Below are 22,292 nucleotides of genomic sequence, written 5' to 3' on the forward strand. Positions count from 1 at the left end.
TTTATTTAACAGTTTCCTCAAACAAATGTCTCAAAGATTATAAAGCTCCTCATGCATCATAAGCAGTATATTTTGAAGTAGCCGCACAGTTGTATCCGTGAGTCCACAGCAACCCCGTTAATCATTTTCATAATGGTCTGAAAGGTATACTCTATTATAATATTAATAACAGTAATGATTGGATGCTCTTCAAGTATGCTTTCAAAAAATAAAACAATAAAAATTGAATTAGTTGTCTTTAAATAAAGTACTTAATTAAAACAGTAATATTTTTAAATTAATTTAAAAAATCATAAAAAGGTGTACTTTGAGCTATCGCAGCTTTAACCCTCTTCTGTCTCCTCCCACAATTTTGTTTTCTCACGCGCTCTGAATAAATGATTTAATTGGCTGAGCGGCATCGCAAGGATTGGTTACAAATCACGCCATTGGTCTGTGTGTAAAATAGAATATTATCATTAGAATAATATATATAGATAGACACAATAGAATCAGCTTGTCATACTTTAGTACTTTAGCCTTTTACTAAAACCCCACGGGGACGCTTTCTTTTTTTTTTAGCACTTTTATTTTGACAGGTATAGTAAACAAACACTGAATTGATAGCTTTATTTTGAAAACAACAAACCGGAAGAGGTGCTGACGCAGGGTTGTTGCTGACAACGGTCTACGTTGACTTCAGACGCCACAAAGTGAATCGGTTGTAACAGAGCAGCTGCATTATTACGGTAAAACAAATTTTATGATGCTGTGTTTGGTAGAAACTGAACATGTTAGAAGCTCGCGGGGCTCACGCGCTGTGCTGCTCGTGCGCTGTTAGTCGGGTGTTGTGGGGCTAATTTGTTGTGATGAGGTCATTTGTTAACACTGCGGTGTTCTGGTTTAGCCCAGCTAAGCGTCATTTCAGTTACTGAAGCCTCACAGCGTATGAAAGGCTGCTTATAAAATGTGCATCCGTGTGCCGAATATGGTGAATGTAGCCGAGCCAGCTTGCTAGGCTAATGCGTTTCGCTGTGTGATAATGACCAGCGAGTGTGGCTGCGTTAGCCTGTTCAGCTTTTCTGAATCCGCAGCTACTGACACTGAAACGTTTCTCCTGCTGAGCTGTTTGGTAAAAGTAAAAGGTAAAAGGTCAGCTGCTCACTTGTTGCTTTTATCACTGGACTACGAGCAGTGAAGGTGTCTGCTCAGCCCGCCAAACTCCGTTCGGGTTTAATGCTCTTCTCTCCTTCCCCCAAAATCCTTCGTAGCATTTCCCCAAAGATGACGTCTCACTTCAAAAATGTGCATATATCACACATTATCATGTTATGGTAGTGCATCAGTGTGTTCATAGCTTGCAGTGATGTCCCTTCCACTTACACACTACACTGTATTTCGTAGTTTATCGGTTATGATTGGTATTTACTGGAAAACTTTACATTAGACATTGAAAATAATGAGACAGCCTCTGGGTGTAGTTTCATACTGACGCAGAGGTTACAGAATCAGGCTGATGGTGTCTGTGAGCTACACCCTCTGCAGTAAACTGCCCTGGTGGCAGGCGGAGGTTCTGAATGGCAAACAAAATGCGAAACTATTCTGTTTAAAATAGAGGTGATTAAAAAATGACGCGTTCTCCTGTCTTGTGACAGGATAAGCCAACAGTCGTTTTATAGTTGTGCCCTTCTTTCCTCCGGTTGAGATAATTATTCATCATCTCTGGGCTTTAGAAATATTAAAAGTACCCTCAGTACTTTGAACAACCCGGGACACCAGTCATAGCCTGACTGCGTGCTTCATATCTGAAAAGCATCGTGGTGATGTTCCTTAAAACTCTGGAGTGCACTGCTCCTATGCTGGACCTGATCACACTGATTGGTCTGGTACTTGTGTGAATGTGTGCAGTCACATTAACAGACAGACACATACAGTTTTACAACGTTCAGCCACCCAATGTTTTTAAGTATAGTTGTGATCTCAGTTATATTATTATTACTAGCTCATGCCTTTGTCACAGCAACTCTACGCCTGTGATATTTACCAAACCTGAATGTAAAAGTGACCCTTGCCTGAATTGCACAGTGTCATCATTTTGACTGATTCAAGCAGCCAGCAGTGTTAGGTGATCATGACTGAAAAGGCCTCTGAAGTATAAACATCTTAAAATACATTTTTTAAATAAATGTAACCCACCAAGATGACTGGGGCTAAAGCGGCGTTGAAATAAAAGCTGTAGCAGTGATTTCAAACATCAGTGAGTTGGATGCAGGAAGATGAAACGAGCTGTTCCTTACATATATGTCATGTCAGAAACAGCGGTTGCTTTTTTGTGGGCTTCTTGGTTCCCATTGTTCAGGTTCTTCTTCTTTTTGTGGCGTCCCTTAGGTAAAAAAACATGAAATGAACTTCCCCAGCTAGAGGTGATTGGAGTTTAAGCTCAGTGTCAGTCTCTGGTCGGCATTAGAAACTGTGGAGTGGTGCAGAAATGTTACTGCAGGTGCGTGTGTGGGAGACATGGAGAGTGTGAATGTTGCTGCTGCTTGCATGTACATGCCAGTATTATGTTTTTTCTTTTGCATATTTGATGGTGCATGCTGCTGTTAGGGATGAACCCTTTGGTAGTATTTAGACTACTGAAGCTGAAATGCCATAAAAGCATAAAATAAGTAGAGCAGTGTTTCACACGTAGAAATGCTCAGTAATAATATTGTGTTACTCCGTGGCTTTTTTCTGCACTAGAGCTTTGCTAGGAATCATTTCCTGAGCCCCTGGAGCATGCTTTGACTAAACTGCCCTCCTCAGCTGCTCTGCAGTGCTGAGAGAAGAGGAATAGAGGGGGCAGGGTACTGTGCTCGCTGGATGCTTCTGTTAGATGCTCATATGTACACAAAGTGGCTTTTTCTGTGTGTGTATATATATATGTGTGTGTGTGTGTGCGCGCGCATGCACAGATGTGGGTAGTGCAACATGATCCACAAACAATGCCTCATGCATACTTGGTGTTGTGGCTGGATACACTGCATGGGTAAAGATACACAAGATTCAGCGTTGTCATCATTTGTAACATATGTAACAGAGATCCAAGGTTACAGAGTAACCGTACGTTCTATAGCCAGTAGGTCTTGCTAATGACCTGCTAATTCTTTCTCAGTTGTGTTGCAGCAGTGGCATATTTAAAGGTTTCAGGACACCAGCCCTCTAGGACTTGAGTTTGACACCCATGCCCTATCAGATCCAATCCTGAACTAACCTTGTCGACACTAAGGATGCAACTATCTGGTTAAAAAAACCAAGCAAACGCAAAGAAACCTACTTTAAACTGAGCACAGAGGTGGATACCCTTATACCCTGCTCACAAACCGTAGTCCTCCCAGTTGTTTCCCAGTGAAACTCTGCATGCTTTGCGTTCAGGTTCCTCTTCTCCTGACCTCTGACTATTTACACTTGGGCGTCTCCTCCACCATCAGAGTGATGATCCTGAAACTTTAGCATTACATCTTTTCAGTGCTTCTCAACTTAAAAAAACCAAAAAGCCAAATAGGCTCAATAAATTAGGAAATAGCGACAGATCATCCAGTGCAGACAATAGGACTGAACGCCACGAGAGCAAACATTTTGACTCCAGAGCTGTCAGACCTGAAGTGCCTGGAGCGAGCTTACCTGTTTCAGTATGAATGTAACGTGTGAAACTTTGTCATAGAAATAAACTCACAGTCAGGTTGTGTGCCCCTGACCCACTGCTGTGACCTCCACTGGTCTGCTCAGTTTAGGAACTGAATGAAGAGAAAGGAAATGAGGAACCTGTTACTGTTCACATCATCATAAACGTTAACCAACATCCTCCCCGACAGCTGCGTGGTTACTGACTGACATGCAGACAGTGTGCAAACAGTTGGTTTTCACTCAGTTTGTCCATGTGTGTATTTGGCTGCAGCAACTGGCCGACTGTGTCTGCTGGTTAGTAGCGATATTTATTTAAAGCTACATGCTGTCAGCTAGCATAACATCACAGCTGCGTGTGTGTACGTTTGTGGGCATGAGAGTAAGAGTGGAGTAAATAGGTGGGGGATGGTAGATAAGAAGGAAGCATGTAGAAAATATGGGCAGTTAATAAGTGAGGAGAGGAGTGATGCAGTCATTAAACTGAGGAAGTGGCTCGTGCTTTTATTGTTGGAGCTCCATTTGAAAGTCGTCAGACTAAAGAGAAGTTCCACAGGGAGGGATGATGAATCCTTTCTTCAGATTTATCAGATATAAAGCTTTTTTCTTTTTGCTGAAGCTAAAAAACACAAAAGCAGGACCAAACCGTGGTGGCACTCTGAGACTAATCCGTCTCTCTCTGCTGCTGCTGCTGCACATCTCAGGCCACTGTTCAGCGTCAGAGTTATTCTTTTCATTGCTTTCTTCTTGCTTGAGAAGAAAACTCAGCAAATGATGTTCACACATCCTGTGAGGCTCACTGGTTACTCGGGTTCAGGCCTGAGCTTTTCTGGTTTGTCACCAGTGAAACTGCCTGCAGGGTTAACCCCAGCCACACTAAGAAACTCTCAGAAGAGAATCTTAGCTTCTAGAGTTTTACTTCCTGGTGAAATGAAGGTTAGAAAAAGAAACAAAACAGAATTTTAAAAATCTCAAAAATGTGTCCCTGATACTGTTCTTGTACACACATCCATAGCTCCGTGTGACTCTGCTGTTTCCTGCAGCACAGAAACAGAAAGCATGCAGTAACTGATGGTAAGTCACCACCTGGAGCATGGCCAAAGCTCCTGAGGGTGAAAAGGTGTCTTCATTTGTGTTGAACTAAAACTACTCAGAGTAACAAAAATCCACTGAGGGCTGGCACACCAGTGACAATAAAATCCAGTGTCACACAGGCTCCAAGTATCACGCACTCTTTCTGTGGTGAGTGGGCTATTTCTCTCCTTCAGCTGAAGCTCCAGCTGTGGGAGCTGTCACCGGGAGAGGTTTGTGCATCAGTCAATATGCCAGCGGATGTTTTATTTATATGAATAAAACATCTGGAGCCTACCTCAGTTACCATGGCGAGAGAATCGGAACCTCTTGGAAGTAAAAAAGTATCAAAGCTTTACACAAAATGAAATCATATCAGCGCTGCTTTTATCTTTGCCACAGCTACCTGTAAATTCATCTTTGCAGACAAGTTGTTTTTTCACCTTGTATTTATTTATCAAGATGCAAAATCGAAAGTACTTCATTCATTGGTTACGTGAGGTGAAACTCACAGTCGTGAGTCGCATTTCTCCTGATATAATGCAGGTGTTGGTGATTTTAGCGTTTTCCTGCACAGGATGCTGTACATTCTTGTCCATCGTCAGCTCAGACGAGTTGATCAAGTTGATGTTGGGCGATTCATGTCAGCACACATTATGTAGTTTTTTTTGTCTTTCATGCATTCGTCATGGTTGTGGTATGTTTCTATAGGGCTGAAGAAGGTAGTTGTGTTACTCTGCAGTGCAGATCTATAGTAGTCTTTGCTTATGGTTTGTGCAGATCTAATAAGCCAAAGGAAACTGTACGACCACTTCAGCATCGCTAAGATGTTCTGTGTAACTGTTTATTTATGGAGGTGTGATCGGAATAATTAGAGGCTGTGAGAAAGAGATCGCACAGCATTAGCCTGAAGATTACTGCTGTTGTCTGATGTTATTTAGATGGTGCTGATGCAGCATGTCACCCACTGCAGCAGCATCAATCACTAATGAATTTCATTTTTTCATCTTTTAAACTCAATCAGTTGGGTAACAATGAGTGTAGGGCTGCCACGATTAGTCGACTAGTCACGATTACGTCGACTATCAAAATCGTCGACGACTGATTTAATAGTCGACGCGTCGTTTGAAGCTTTGTAAGATCACAAAAGACGCAGGAATAAGTAGTAGGATTTAAGAGTGTAATAACGGACTGAAACAGAAGATGGCAGCACTGCATGTACAAGGATGCCAGCTGCCGTTAAACCCAGAAGAAGAAGAAGAAGCTGTGTCACAGAATTCATAGCGCAGCCCAGCTCAGTTTCCCACAATGGCGGCAGCTAGTTAGTTTTAATATTACTCTTATTATTCTTTCTGGGTCACAAAATAAACGTTTAACATATTTTCAGGCGAGAATGTAGCTGTGTAAACCTCAAATATCTGCTCAGTTTATCAAGACACCACATATTTTCAAAAGCGCTCCGACGTTTTCGGAGATGTCTGTTAGCCACTAGCTCGATAGCTAGCCGGGGGCTAGGCTCACTAGAGCCGTGAGAACACCGGACTCCCGCAGATCGTTTTCAAACCCACCGCCGTCTTTCGCTACTCAGGTTAAACATGATATATAAGTCACTTAGATAACTTAAAAATGTTATTGTTTGACTTTTTTCAGTATTTTATTTGTTCCTGAGTAAATCGGTTTGGCTGAGATTAAAGTTATAGTTTTTACACAGCTGAATAAACATCAAGCAGACAGCTGATTATCCGAAGTGTGAGATGCTCAAGAATATACTCTGGTGTCCTGTTATATTTTAGATAGCAAGGAGCAGACGACTGAGTTTATTAAACTTTACCGAAACAATCTGCAAACTTCATTAAAATTTAATAAACTATCATCTTGTCTTTATTTTTAGTTAGCACATACCTTAAACACTTAACGCTAAAAGCTAATGATAGTTATATAAGAGCAGATGCTGCTGGTGCAATAAGCTGTACATCTAATGGATGCATGATCTGATTAGTCGACTAATCACAAAAATAATCGGTGACTAGTCAACTATCAAAATAATCGTTTGTGGCAGCCCTACATGAGTGTGATAAAGGGACAGTGTATTCTATGGAATTCAAATGTCTCATGTTTCTTAGAAACTTTACGGGCGTGACTTCATGTTGCTTTTGATGGATCAGTTGTGCAGAAATGTCCATGTTTGATTTGATCTGGGCCTGTTTTATATAATGTCACAGCGTCAGGTTCAAACACAGTTTGGCTGAGATGTGCTGACCTGAAGCGTTTGTGTCTCTTGCAGCTTGTGTGTGTATGTTTGAGTGAGCTGAACAAGGACATCGCTGTGCAGTCTGTGTGTATGTGAGAGCGCACGTGTGTGCGATGTCTTCAGAACTGCTGGTAGACGTGGGCGACGACTCTGCAACGGCGCAGCTAGGACAGCTGAAGCTGACTACCATAGAGGACCAGCAGTGGCCCGCTGATGAGTCTTTCCTCAGCAAGTCAGGTGAGAGGGATGTCTGTCCACACCTGCTCATGATGTCATGTTTCAAACGAAGGATTGTAGGAGCTCTGACCGGCTGGGGTTAATCTTAAAATGTTACATACAAACACACATTTACATATGAAGGACTTCATGCTGATGTAATGCTGTGATTATTGTCTCGTATTAACTGTGTGTGTGTTTCAGAGACAGATGTTTCCCAGCAGTTTGACGCCAGCTCTCCACACCTGCCCTGGGACCACCCTTTCTATGACATTGCCAGACATCAGATCATCGAAGTGGCCGGTCAGTTCTTCAGTCACAGCTGACCTTTCAGTCTGGAAATATATGTTTTTGAAAAGTATTGGAAGTAACGGCGAGTCCATGTCTGCGTCCGTAGGTGATGACAACTTTGGCAGGAAGGTGATCGTGTTTAACGCCTGCAGGATGCCTCCGCAGCACCAGCTGGACCATCATAAGCTGCTGATGTAAGTAGTAATGTGACCACAAACCTTTAGGCTTTGCCAGCGTTTTTGTGACACGATTTAAGGAGAAGTGGGATTTACAGACACTTTAGTGGGAGTTTTAGACTTGTAGTGTCGTTCTGTCACTGCGCTGTCTTTTGGGCACTTGATCCAATTTCACGTTTCTCTACAGCAGTGGTCTCCAACCTTTTTTGCCACGGACCGGTTTATGCCCGACATTATTTTCACGGACCGGCCTTTAAGGTGTCGCGGATAAATACAACAAAATAAAACTAGTACCGGTACCGAAAAAAAGAAGATTTATTCATAACACACGTGAAAAGACCCAGGAAAACCGAGTTAATGATAAAAACGATAACAAAATAACGCTGAAAACCGATAAAAACCCTGAAAACTATACATTTCACACCTGAGCCTCAACTCTCGCGGCCCGGTACCAAACGACTCACGGACCAGTCCGAGGCCCGGGGGTTGGGGACCGCTGCTCTACAGCACTGTGCTGTTTTTTAAAGCCCAGACTACATCTGTGGCACATTTATTAGACACTGATAACACCGCGGCCTTAGCTAACACCAGCTGATGTCAGCTAAGCCAAATGGCTCTGATGTTTAGTGTAGATGCTGGTCTTTGGTCATCGCTGTATCTAAAGACAGGAAGTGTAGCTGCCTCCACCTGTGTGTGAATGTGAGAGTGAATGAATAGTGGAAGTGTACAGCGCTTTGAGGTTCTTGAAAAAGTGCTATATAAATGTGATCCATTATTGTTAAGAACAAGAACAAGATTTGCATCAGTGACACTGAGAGAAGATTAGTCCAAAGACCGACAGCTGCTGCTGAAGGATCAGCAGAGCAAGCATTAGAGCCGTGGCTGAGCAGTCAAGTGTCAGTGGTGCTGGAAGTGTTGGCTGGTGGTCACCATTGTTCTACCTGTAGCTTCCACTGTGGGGCCTCTGAGTGTCTGACCTGGTCTCCCTCGCCCACTCTCGTCTTCCTGCTGACAGACTGGTTACTTTTACAAAGAGGAGACTGTGATGAAGATGATTGTGGCCTTGAAAAAATATGTTTTAAAGGTTATTTTAATCAATCAATCAATCAAAATTTATTTATATAGCACATTTAAAAACAACAGTTTTGATCAAAGTGCTTCACAAATTAAAAAAATAAATAAAAAAATAAAATAAGACAAATACAACGCAAGACGAGACAAACATAGAAACCAACCAAATGATAATCAAACTATCTTACCTCAAAGCCAGAGTAAAAAGATGGGTCTTTAAATGAGATTTAAAAGACTGAACAGTCTCAGAAGAGCGAATGGCAATAGGGAGGTTGTTCCACAGTCTAGGAGCTGCAATAGCAAAGGTCACCTCTGGTTTTCAACCTAGACTTAGGTTGCATTAAGAGCATCTGGTTAGAAGATCTTAGTGCTTTTATGGGATTATACAAATGAAGAAGTTCTGTTAAATAGCTAGGGGCAGTGTTATTTAAGATTTTATAAGTGAATAAAAGAATTTTAAATTCAATGCAAAATTTCACAGGAAGCCAGTGTAACTTGGTTAAAACTGGAGTCATATGGTCATGCATTCTGGCGAGCCAGGGCTTTACTTGAAGAATGCAACGCTCCCTAATGCTGATATTATATTGATCTTTTTTCAAATAAAAAGTTATTTAGGAAAAAAAAACATTTTGAGGAACACACTAGAAACTACAAAACACAAAGTTTCTGAACAACTGAAATCATGGGCAAAAAGACTGTAATAACTGCCTGATGTTTCCACAGTCAGGGAGTAATCCTGTTATGAAATGGTGTATTCACCACTGCCCCAGATAATCATAATTGGAATGAATGGAGAAGGCATGGCTGTGTCTCTGCTTTGCTGTGTTTGGGTGTAACCGGTGATCCGGTGAACGTAAAGCTGCAGTTTTCAGAAAATGTTGTGAAGGCTCCTTCCTGTAGGGACAGAGTAAAGAGACTCACTCATCCATCTGGTATGAAAGTAGTTGATGCGAAGCCCTCAGGTGCAGTAGTTACTAACCAACAAAGTTATGTGAGTAGATAAAGATATTTCTGCGTTTACAAAGACTTGCTCATGTTTTTCAGGTATCTCAAAGGAACCCTGGATCAGTATGTGGAGAGTGACTACACTCTGATCTACTTTCATCATGGGCTGACCAGTGAAAACAAACCTTCCCTCAGCTGGGTGCGGGATGCATACAGGGAGTTTGACAGAAAGTAATCTCCAACACATCACTGCACACGAGTCTCACTTATCATATTATACCTGTTTACAGTTGGTCCTACTGCTGCTCTTTGCATTTATTAACCTGATCAACGGCTTCTGCAGACTAACCTCTGTCTGTACCGGATACATCACAATTCCACACCAGGGTGAACGTATCCCAAAGCCTTCAGCATAGTCACTTCCAACACTGGATGTTTTAACCCTTTAAAGCCGGTCAGAGCAGCACGCTCTGTTTTGCGTAACTATTTTTAAATCCCGGTAGCTCTGCAACCACGTGAGCTAGCGCAATAATTTTTTTGCATATGAAACCGGAGGAGTTGTACTTACATCTTATGCCATCAGCTTGTCCTCGGTCACAGTTTCCTTCCACATATAGCTTTACAAAAACTGCATAAAAAGCACTTGCAGCAACAAAAACATAATATTCCAGAAACACGCTTTGCCGATCCGATCAGCTGTTTGTAACACTTCCTACGTCCATCAGCGTGAACTATCGCATGTCCACCATGACCTGCCCGAAACAGGAAGTGACGTCATTTTCGCGGAAATGTAGTTTTTTTTTTTTTTTACCATCAGGGCCTCATGAGCCTATACTGGTGTTTTTAAAAGTTATCTTTGACTTTATGACTTTCTGTGTGGTTTCTGGGATGCTTAGGACTCATATTGCACTGCTGGAAATAGTTTATTTTGATGCATATGCTGCTTTTTTGCAAATTTGCATTATAATATTTATTTTTGTTTTTCCTGCAGTGTATAAAAATTGGTGTATTTCAAAAATAAAACTATGAAGACACTCAAAATAAATTTCCTGTGGTGGGAAACTATTTTGTGCAACTTTTTTGTATTTACAGTTTTGAGGGATAAGCCTCTTAAATTTCTCTAACTAGAAATATATGTTAAAAAAACAAAAACGATTTTCAGTTTTTTTGTAGTTTATTGCACTTTTTTGCAATTTATGTAATTACTATGCACTTAATGCAGACATATTATTAAAATCTGGGCTGTAATGGTTGTATTGATGTATATCAACTTGAAATGCTCCCAAAAATGGCTCCACAGCATGTAAACATATAATATAAGCTCTGGCGGACTTGGTTCTATGGTAGGTCTTAAAGGGTTAAACATCATGACTTTGCATAATTATGACTGATTTGGCAAAAAACTTTATTTTCTTTTTAAATGTTACTAAGTTTAAACTTGTGCCAGCGTTCTCCTCTTTGAACTAAACAAATGAAGAAAAACAGGGAATGTCATTTTTTGTCAGAAAGTAATTTCTCTGTACTTCCTGTGAGCACCATAGTCCACAGAGGAAGTACAGACAGGACGAGTCGAGGAGAAAGGAGCCGTCCTGCACACGGGAGAAGCTCTGACTGTTTTCCCCTCACTTCTGTATTTAAGCAGAGGTGCACAGTGTGCATCCAGTGATATGGTACTGGTTTTTCTCTTGGATGCAGTGGAAACAAATACTGTGTGCAGTGTTTCATAAACTGCACACAGTTACCGTAACATGTGCGGATGGCTTCAGCCATGTTCCCACTATTCAAAATAGCGAAGGTCTTTTGTCTTTAATCACTTTCACACAGTTAATTTGCACTTTGCACAGCAGCAGGCGAGCACACAGCCATTCAGTTTGGCTGATAACAGCAGGTCTACAGTTACATGTCCTCGCATTATTTTCACCTGCTCATCGCTGGCAGCGCATGATTCAGTCATTCATACAGTGCTGCCTGTATAACCTGTGGACAGCAGATTCCACAGATGCTGTCACATTTCTGTGTTTGCTCTTGTAATCGTTGCTAACGTGTGTTAGCACACCTTGTGAGAACATGTGATGTGTTTGCAGGTACAAGAAGAACATCAAGGCCCTGTACATCGTCCATCCCACCATGTTCATCAAGACTCTGCTGATCCTCTTCAAACCGATTATAAGGTTCGTTTCTGGTTTCTCTGACAGGGACCATTATGTGCAGCCCCAGTGCGCGCGCACGCACACACACACACACACACACACACACACACAGGTTTGTGCTGATTTTGTTACAAAGCGCCTCGAGGCGACTGTTGGGATTTGGTGCTGTATAAATAAAACTGAATAGGGGGGCTGTGTCACTCTGTGATCCACTTCCTGTTGATATAGGGAGAAATCTGACGGCTGATTGTTGCAGCTGTGGCGTCCTGTTACAGTACGAGCCGCTCTTTGACAGATGCACAGTTATAACACGAGGTTACGGCTCGATTTTATGCAGCTATGAGACTTCAAACGCTTGACTTCAAAGGTTCAGAGAGGGCGACCCAGTACTTGAACTTATCCTTGCTATGATTGAAAAGCCGTCTGTACTTAGAGCGACCAGCTTTAAAGTGCAACTTATGACATCAGTCAGATTTTTAATCCCTGATTGATTTTATGAAATTTTCTGGGATTTTTTTATCTGCTTGATGTCGGGTCAGATGCTGCTAATATAATCTAACGGGCAGCCATGGGTACCACGCAGCATCATGTACTCCAGCATTACTCCTGTGGATTGTGGGTAAATACAGACTCCACTAATGCTAAATGCTGATGAGCACATGTTCCCTCAGTGAACATAGTTATCAGTTTACTAATAAGAAAACTAAGAGTGCAGTAGTGTCACATCAGCATGCTTATGTGAGCTGTTATATGTTATATGTTCATTTAAAAAGGAAGCACATGATTAATAAATATGAATTTTGGGTCATTGTACTAACATTGATAGAACTTTAGCAACATCTAGTGGCAGCAGCAGAGAACTGCAGCCATAAATGTGTCTGCAGTTCCTGCTTCAGGTTTGCTTAAAGGAGCTTGCAAAGAAAAGCGTCTGGACTTCTTTAAGTTACTTGAAGACGTTTCACCTCTCATCCGAGAGGCTTCTTCAGAACTGAAGAATCCGAGAGGCTTCTTCAGAACTGAAGAAGCCTCTCGGATGAGAGGTGAAACGTCTTCAAGTAACTTAAAGAAGTCCAGACGCTTTTCTTTGCAAGCTCCTTTGACTACGATGACCTGGATGACTGAGAACCTTCACAGACATATTCAGGTTTGCTTCTTACTGGATACCAGTTTCATTTAAATGGCAACAAATCCCAACAACAGTCGAGGTGCTTGATACTGTACACATCATCTTGTAGCTATGCCAACAGAGAGTGTCACAGTGCTGCAGCTGGAAGGAAGAACCATTCACTTAACTTTGTAAGCTTTGTTCTCTCCAACAGGAACATTTTTATGTAAGTCGCTGATTAAACAGTGTGACACTGAGCCTACCTCTGACCTTTAACCGGCTCTGTTCACGAGCAAAAACAGAAAAAAGTCATTTTGGGGGAATTATGATTACATAATTATGTAATCATAATTCCCCGTAGACGGACTCATCGGTGAGTCGCTTGTTGCTGTTTTCCTTGGCGTATGAAGCGTTCCAGGAAGTGCACAAACGTCTTTAGATCTTCTGACCAAACCGGAGGTTTTCTGTTGTATTAATCACATATTTAATCATTTCACATTAGTAATAGTAATGTCACTTTCTCACACACAGTGAGGCCATTGTAACGGGAGGCGCTAAGCAGCTAGTGGGACTCCTTCCCCTTACCAGGGATGTAAATATTCAGGTGACGTCCAAGCAGAGACCAAGGTCATAATTGTCTGTGTGAGGGAGGAGCCCCCCTGTGAGGGGGCCAGCATGTGAGAGTTGTGGCTTCTTTGTTTGGGAACGTGTAAGAGTTCAGGGGGGTGTCCACCTCAGAAAACTGTTTGATCTGAACGTGTTAATGAAACCACTTCAGAACGAGCTCACTGGGTTTGTTGCAGGTTATTGTTCAAATGTCCATAACAAGGTGCATCGTGTGCTGTTTGCTGCTTTGTTACATTTCTGTTTCCATGGTTATAAAAAGTCATCATCACTGCTGCTCACAGAGTTTTCTCTTTCTCAGCTTTAAGTTTGGCAGGAAGATCAACTACGTGAGCTATCTGAGCGAGCTGGAGGACGTGGTCAAGTGCGATCAGCTGGTCATTCCTTCCCGCGTCAGAGAGTAAGTGTTCCTGCCAAACGTCAGATGTGTGCCTTTCATTCAGTCGTCTCATTGAGCGATGCCAGCAGCACGTTTCACTGAAGGTTAAATGCCGCCTCCGTCTTATTATCCGTGTGCATGAGAAGCGAGGAGAACGGTTGTTGTTGAAAGTGTTTGAACTCGAGTGGCGTGTTGGAACAAACACAGGAAGTGGGATGATATTATCTTACTGAAAGTGGCTTCATCACAATCCAAATAACCCGTGCAGTGCACGTCGATGTAGCCCACACTGGCACAGCTGCTGGTCTCCCAGCAGAAGTTTTACATCCAAACATTTTCCCTCTCCATCTTTGCTTTCTGGATTTAAAGTCAGCATGCGTTTGTGTTTTCAGGAAACAATGACAAATCTCAGTTTCCACATATTATTGTCACTGTAAGCATCATCATTGCATCCTGTTCATGTGCGTCTTCTTTGGGAATGCTTCCTGTGGTTGTTCTGCTCATGCTTTTTAAAAGGTGCCACTGATGGAGTTGATTCACTGCTGTGCTGCTTCCATTCTGTGATTTAGTTTAGTGAAACCCTGAGTTACTTTTTTAAATCTCCCGTTGTCTCCCTGCCAGGTATGACAACAAATTAAGAGCATCTCTGAAAGCCACCACGCAGCCCCCCATGTCTCCTCCTCACAGCCCTCCCCTCCCCAGCCAGGTGTTTGGTGTGCCACTGACGCTGTAAGTGCTGATTCAGAGACACGGCCCTGTGAGAGAAGCTTCCAGATAAAGGGAAAATAGACCTCTGAATCTGCTTGTTGTTTTGATGTGCGTGTCAGGCTCAGACAGAGGGATCCAGATGGTGATCCAGTTCCTGTGGTGATGAGAGACACCGTCGGCTTCCTCTCAGAGCAAGGTAACAAACAAAACACATGAACGAACTGCTCCCTGAGCTGTGTCTGCAAGGAGCACACACCTGGGCTTTTACTGGCTCACATCACTGTAATTAACCCTTTAAAGCCGGTCAGAGCAGCACGCTCCGTTTTGCGCAACTACTTTTAAATCCCGGTAGCTCTGCAACCACGTGAGCTAGCGCAATAATTTTTTTTGCATATGAAACCGGAGGAGTTGTACTTACATCTTATGCCATCAGCTTGTCCTCGGTCACAGTTTCCTTCCACATATAGTTTTGCAAAAACTGCATAAAAAGCACTTGCAGCAACAAAAACATAATATTCCAGAAACACACTTTGCTGATCCGATCAGCTGTTTGTAACACTTCCTACATTAGAATAGACGTCAGCGTGAACTTTTGCATGTCCGCCATGACCTGTGTTGTTTCTGGGATGCTTAGGACTCATATTGCACTGCTGGAAATAGTTTATTTTGATGCAGATGCTGCTTTTTTGCAAATTTGCATCATAATATTTATTTTCGTTTTTCCTGCAGTGTATAAAAATTGGTGTATTTCAAAAATAAAACTATGAAGACACTCAAAATAAATCTCCTGTGGTGGGAAACTATTTTGTGCAACTTTTTTGTATTTACAGTTTTGAGGGATAAGCCTCTTAAATTTCTCTAACTAGAAATATATGTTAAAAAAACAAAAACATTTTCAATTTTTTTGTAGTTTATTGCACTTTTTTGCAATTTATGTAATTACTATGCACTTAATGCAGACATATTATTAAAATCTGGGCTGTAATGGTTGTATTGATGTATAGCAACTTGAAATGCTCCCAAAAATGGCTCCACAGCATGTAAACATATAATATAAGCTCTGGCAGACTTGGTTCTATGGTCGGTCTTAAAGGGTTAAAGCTGCTGCACACACACAGGTGACTTTATACCTGTGTGTGTGCTCTGATGCAGACTCAGGCTGTGCCTCATTATGTCTGAAAGAAACGCTTTTCTTTCTTTTTCACTGTGTGTGCGTCTGTGTGTGCGTCTGTGTGTGCGTCAGGCTTGGAGATTGAGGGCATCTTCAGACGATCTGCCAACGTGACTCTGGTGAAGGAGGTCCAGCTCAGGTACAACTCAGGTACGAGCTCTGACCGCCCTGTGATGCTGAAATTCACTCTCCAGTCCTCTCCACGAGCTGTGACGTCAGTTATGATCCTAATGGATAGTTCTGTAAACACCAGTTAGGCTGCAGAGGACCGGGTTTCTTCCATGTCAGAGCAGGGTTGGGATGCTCGTCTCTTCTCATTGAACTGGTGTGTTTGCAGGTGCGACAGTGAACTTCAGAGAGATGGAGGATGTGCACCTGGCTGCTGTCATCCTGAAAACATTCCTGAGGGAACTCCCCGAGCCTCTGCTCACCTATCAGCTCTACAACGACATTGTCAACTTTGCCTGTAAGTACGGTTAGAGGAGGCTCAGCTCGTACCTGTGTGAAGCCCACCCCCCCACCTGCCTCACAGCAGTTCACCTGATGACTGTTTGTTCCAGCTGTGTCCAGTGAGAGTCAGGTGACAGTAATGAAGACGCTGGTGGAGTCGCTGCCAGAGGAAAACTACGCGTCGCTGCGATACCTCATCACGTTTCTGGCACAGGTGATGATCTGCACATCCCGCTGATCACAAAACATCATCTCTGTCTGTTACAACAACATCCTGTGTGTGTGTTTAGGTGTCAGCCAACAGTGAGGTGAATAAGATGACCAACAGTAACCTGGCTGTGGTCTTCGGTCCCAATCTGCTCTGGGGGCGGGACAACGCCATGTCGCTCAGCGCCATTGGACCAATCAATAACTTCACGAGAACCCTGCTGGACCAGCAGCATCTGGTGTTCGCCTAACGTCCCGCCCTCTGCTCCGAGCTTTCTGCCAATGTGAAACGCCGCCGACACCCTCCTTCCCCTGCAGCATTTAGCCGTTAGCTTACCTTAGGAGCATCATCAAAGTACTCAGACAGGCCCGACTGTCTCTTACACGCCGCGCACATCTAAAAAGATTCAGTGGACCAAGTTATTCGTGTGTCACCAGTCGTTCTGAGCGTCCTGTTATCATGTCTGCCAACTTCTCTATTTGACTCCAAGCATGAAAACAAGTGGAAACAGCACACGTGTCAGAGCTCAGGCAAAGAATAATAATGTTAGCAAAAAATAACAAAACACTACAAAATGCAAGCGCGAGTAAACAAGAAAGATCCCCAGTTCCAGCGTTAAATTACAGGCTGTTCATGTGTAACAGCACGAAACGCCGCGGCCCTGATACCACCTGCGTGAGTGGGCACGCTGTCGCCACACCCACTCAGGAATCTACCAGGATCCACTTTGTGTTCTTAAAGTCGTGATAACTCTTTTGCATCATGAAATCCCACAAACACGTCGTGATTACAGGTACAAACGTGCACGTTTCCCTTCCTTTAAATCCGTGCAGTGCTTCCTACAGTCTCCACGAGCACAACGTGAATCTGACGTGACGTGAAGTCGTTTCACGCCGTATCAGGCCAGCTCGCTATAAACAGCTGTGACACTGGGGGAGGGGCATAAAAGCTCTCATAAATCTGAAATCACTACATGTGTGAACGCAGGGTTAGTCATTCGCTGCCACGTGCTTCTCCACCACCCCAACTGCTCCGTCCATGCCTCCGTCACTCCCTGCATGTGTTCATATCTATATTCAGCCCTGTATCACTGACTGGCTGGTTTGCATCTTTTCTGTCAGTAGCAGCTGCTCGTGTTGTTTTCTACGTAGTGCCAAAAACGCGTTTCCCCCGTGTTACCAAACGTTCTTCAGATTCTGATTCTGTACTAAAGAGAGGGCTGATGAGGAGAGTGGAGGCGGGACTCAGGTTAACGTCCGAATGGTGAACTTTGTGGACAATCGATGAAATGCTGTACTTGGAGTGGCAGAAACCACCCACAGCTGTGCACGTGGAGTCTTTCTCTTCCTTTATATGACTTTAATCTCACTAATAGTGTCATTGGACCTGTAGCTGGTGTCCTGCTACAAAAGTGTGCTGAGTGACGGCTTCACGCTCACACTCTGCAGGTTTAGTGACAAACAAAGTGTAGATGTGACTCTGTTGTTGTTGTTGTTTAAATTACAGGGAGAAGGTTGGTCGGGCATGTGGTGGACTCCCACAGGCCAGCGTCTCTGCTGTCGCCCTCCGTGTGACTGATTGTGTGAGCAGACGTGACGTGTGCGAGCAGACGTGACGTGCGCGAGCAGACGTGACGTGCGCGAGCAGACGTGACGTGCGCGAGCAGACGTGACGTGCGCGAGCAGACGTGACGTGCGCGAGCACAATCATCACGCAGTAATAATATAAGTTGTAATAGTAACGGATTCATGTTTCTTTTCTTTCTGGCTGTCATTTGTAGCAGCGTCACTTCCGTGTACATAACGAATGATTCTGTCTGATTTCCTGTGATTGTCCCAAATTTAATTAAGTAGAAGAACCTGACGCTGAGTTTTACTGTGAGTTGTTTCAGGCTTTGAACTACAGGAGTCTGTCCAAGTTATGAGCTGGTTTTTGGCTCTGTGTTTGTGGCGCGGTGCCGTGGTGTGTTGCACACACTGAGCAGGTAACAGACCCCACATGCCTCAGAGGGCACCGTGGCTCCAGGCCAGCTCTTCATCCATTGGTTTGTTGAGTATTAATGTAGGATATAGATGCATTAGATCAGAGCTGTGAGGATGAAACACACCCTTTGGCCAATCACAAGCCAGTATTCCTTTTAGCTGTTGTGTTTTCTTTTAGTCACCACAGGTCTTTAGAAGCAGGCCTATGAGGAGCGTAGAGGAGTGTAGCCCGTCAGAATCGGCTTTTCCTCTCCTCTGTAGTGAGAGAGGAACGTGTGAATTCTTCTTCCTAAACCCAAAGATGAATCCGTCCTCATAGAGAGCAGCCAACATGAGCGGTGGTTGATTGGTGTGATCAGAGTCCTGTTAGGTGAACAGCACCTCCGTCCTCCTGAGCGCAGGGACTGGATGCACACAGGTGACCGTGGGCTCTCGCTGAGGTTCCCAGGAGCAACTGTATGGTCTCCCAAAAGCTTCAGTGTGTTCTCATTTATCTCACGGTTCAGCGGTGATGCACAGACACTGTGGGGAGTTGGTCGGGATGTCTTTGCTGTTGAGGGTTTCGCTGTTATCGCTGCTTTCACAGCCTGCAGCAGCTACAACTTTCCTTAACGAGGGTTTTAATTTCTGTGGCTTAATGAGAACTGTGTGGCCGTAATTGGATCAGAGGCCTTAAGCTTCCTGCATTTATCACTGCTCATGTTCGTTCCTGTAATAATCACCTGTAATTCCTGAGAAGAACATTATTTCTGCATGTCTCCGTTTTTGTCCCGGCGCCCTGTTAAGCGTTGTTTTTGTCCTGTTTCCAGAGTCTTCGTGTAAAGGACAGCCTCACAGTGTTCGCCATGATTACAGCACCTGCAGTAGTTTTCTTTGACACGTGACACAGACGAGTTGTGTCTTTCCTTTAGTCAGTTTCTAAAGACTCAAAACACGCTGTTCAACTAGATGTTTCATTGCAACAAACTATCAGTGGGTAAATATCGGTGTTGTGGTGTTCCTGTAACGATGTGACTGAAAAGCACCAAAACATTCAGAATTTCAGTTTGACTGAAGCTGAGAGCAAAAACGACAACAAGTGTTTACCTGTTTTAATGATGTGTGTTTGTGTACCAGTGCAGAGGGCTGTGTGTGAGTGTCGTCATGGTAGCATCTCCGTTTTTTAATGGCGTGACGTAGTGAGACAGACCTTCCTGTTTGACTGTGAGTCATCTTCGATCTGTTCAAATATCTGTGAAACACAAAAAGAGCGAGCCAAGCAGTTCATCTGACTCACAGAAGCTAGTGGAGATGCACTTTTTAAATGTGTGTGTTTGTGCGTGCTCGTGCCTTATTGGTTTCCCCGCGTGGTCATGTGATTAGCCATCTAAGTGCCAGTGTGATCATCCTGCCATAGATTAAATAAGACGTTCAACGAAGCTCTGGAGTTTGCTGGTGTTCGGAGCAGCCTGTGAAACGTGCGGCGTGGCCTCCACCCAAACGCTGACTTTGTTGAGAACAGCTCAGCTGCGATGGTGACGGCAGACTTGAGATTTGTCTTCGTTACAAAACCGAGCTTCGAGTGTAAACCCACTCGTCTGATCTTCTCACAAAACTCGGTTTAGTTTCATTTTCAGGTTTTAAGATGACGTAGCTGAAAGTCTCCAGGCGAGCGAGACGGAGAAAAACGCTTCCTTTCCAACCCCGCTGTAAACCTGTCAGCTGTGTCCCGCGTTCCCGAAACGCTGATTCTTCTCAACTCTGCGGATCCGTCACAGCCTCTCTAATCTATGGGTCTTTGTACTGTAACTGTTGTCATGGTGACAGTGAACTTCTCTACGGGAGAATTTCATTGGTTTCCAGGCGGATTTATTTTTACTTAGTGACCTTATTTTCTCAACTCCTTTTTTTTTCATCCTCTTTTGATATGTTGTGGATCTCAGTCTTATACATGTATGATATAAATGGTGATATCCTGTAATGTTGATGTGTGCAAACAATAAAGAAATGATGAATGAAAGCTGGGGCTCTGCTCTTTGATAGAAAAGCTCAGTATAATACCTGAACTACAGTCTGCATTAGTATTTATTTATACAGATGACGCATATTAATGTATCATAAATGCATTAATGAGACGGCCTGTTTGAGGCAGTGTTCATATCGATGTGCCTTCAACTGTAAGCTGCAGGTTTCCCCAGTCTTATAAACAGCACATTTGCATAAGGCTGGAAAGCTGCAGTCAGCTGAGACTGAAGACGTCACCTGGATGAGAGACGAGAACGTTTCTCCCACTGAAAACATCCAGATGAACAGAATCAACCTTTGCAGATTTACTATAAATGCACATTTACACAGTTTGTTATGCACTAAGATTTACACATCTTCATTTGTAAAGGCTTCAGTTCATTGGTTCCTGTATCTTACCCTAATTAAAAATATGGCCCTTTCTCAATTCTCAAGTACGCGAGTACGTACTCGCCGAGAACGCGACCATGGACTCGCGATTTGACATCATCAAGTACCAGCGTACTTGATGATGTCACAAGTCCGGAGTTTTCACTGCCGTCCCCTCTTAATTTAACTGTGAGTAATATGTTATGAAGCTTAACTTTAATCTCAGTCAAACCGGTTTACTCAGGAACAAATAAAACACTGAAATAAACCAAACATTAACATTTAGAAGTGATCTAAGTGACTTTTATATCATGTTTAACCTCAGTAGTGAAATCTCTATTAATAAAAATAGTGCACATGTACATACGTGTACATACCTTAATAAAAACAAGCAGGTGAGATGTTAGAACGCTTTTATTTTTATTTTAGTGGACACTCAATACAATAGACAGCTACTGGGGTTTGTTTAACCTGAGTAGCGAAAAGACCGCGGGGGGGGGGGGGGGGGGGGGGGTGAAAACGATGTGACGGGAGTCCGCTGTTCTCGCCGGCTGTAATAATCCTCGACCTCGCTGTCTGCTATGGAGCTGGCAGGTCACAGACGTCTCCGAAAACGTCGGAGCTCGTTTGGAAATATATGATATCTTGATAAATCGAGCAGATATTTGAAGTTTACACAGCTACATTCTCGCTTGAAAAGAACTTAAAAGTTTATTTTGTGACCCAGAAAGAGTAATATTTAAAAGTTTTTAGACCCGCTCGTCCGCCATTGCCGCGTTTGAGTTTTGGACGAAATGCATTCTGGGATATTTAGCTGTACCAAGTCCACACAAGTCACCACCGATGCATGCTCGATAAAACGGGCGGAGCGAGAACACATCCGGGACTTTTTCGCGTTCTCGGCTTGATGCGTACTTCGAATTGGAACAGTACTTGGTCTCCGACTGATGACGTATCACGAGTACACGAGAACGCAAGTACGCATATTGAGAAAGGCCCATATAATCTAATTTGACTAAATCCACTAGAGCAATGAAAAAAATGCCGTTTTGGAGCATAGAAGACATTTACACTTGGACCAACACAAGAAAGAAAACATGCTCGGCCTCTGTGCTGTCAGACTGATCGGGTTAAAACTGTTAATATTATAACTACATGCAACATTAACATTAATATCATTGTAACAGTCAGGTCATCAGAGCGCAAATACAGGCCTGCAGACTGGTGCCAGATGTTCAGACGTCATTTAGTGTACGGATTTAGGTTTTGGTACATGGTCGTTTGGAGCTTTTTAAGTCCAGTCAAATGTCCCCATCTGATGATTTGATCTCTCTGCTGAAGACTGAATTTAAAGACACTTCTGACTCACTAAAGCCAACCAGTCCATGGTTGTGTCCCAATTCAGGGTCTGCACGCTTGAAGTACGCGCACTACGCGTACGTAGTGCGCATACTATATACTATATATAGTACTTCTCGT

The 22,292-nt window shown here is 43.3% G+C and overlaps 1 protein-coding gene across 2 annotated transcripts; it reads left to right on the top strand.

Annotated features, from left to right (window-relative positions):
- Positions 1 to 602: 602 nt before the first annotated feature.
- On the top strand, positions 603 to 20,439 carry arhgap1 (Rho GTPase activating protein 1). 2 transcript variants are annotated; one of them, XM_085151427.1, is made up of 13 exons: positions 603 to 728; positions 6,998 to 7,201; positions 7,385 to 7,483; positions 7,578 to 7,665; positions 9,763 to 9,894; positions 11,748 to 11,834; positions 13,844 to 13,942; positions 14,543 to 14,650; positions 14,749 to 14,825; positions 15,873 to 15,950; positions 16,138 to 16,266; positions 16,361 to 16,464; positions 16,541 to 20,439. In XM_085151427.1, the coding sequence occupies exons 2-13, from the start codon at positions 7,078 to 7,080 to the stop codon at positions 16,706 to 16,708; spliced, it is 1,293 nt and encodes a 430-aa protein (XP_085007553.1). In that variant the 5' UTR covers positions 603 to 728; positions 6,998 to 7,077; the 3' UTR covers positions 16,709 to 20,439. The 2 variants fall into 2 exon arrangements, with proteins under 2 accessions (XP_085007553.1, XP_085007554.1); XM_085151428.1 differs by having other exon boundaries at positions 7,391 to 7,483.
- The last annotated feature ends 1,853 nt before the right edge of the window (positions 20,440 to 22,292 follow it).

The sequence above is a fragment of the Neolamprologus multifasciatus genome, chromosome 23 (genome assembly GCF_963576455.1).
Source record: "Neolamprologus multifasciatus chromosome 23, fNeoMul1.2, whole genome shotgun sequence".
NCBI classification, from domain to species: domain Eukaryota; kingdom Metazoa; phylum Chordata; class Actinopteri; order Cichliformes; family Cichlidae; genus Neolamprologus; species Neolamprologus multifasciatus.

Coding starts and splice junctions, on each gene's coding strand:
- arhgap1 (XM_085151427.1), top strand. CDS start 7,078: ATGTCTTCAGAACTGCTGGTAGACGTGGGCGACGACTCTGCAACGGCG. Junction 13,943..14,542: donor ATTCCTTCCCGCGTCAGAGA/GTAAGTGTTCCT, acceptor TCTCCCTGCCAG/GTATGACAACAAATTAAGAG. Junction 15,951..16,137: donor CCAGCTCAGGTACAACTCAG/GTACGAGCTCTG, acceptor GTGTGTTTGCAG/GTGCGACAGTGAACTTCAGA.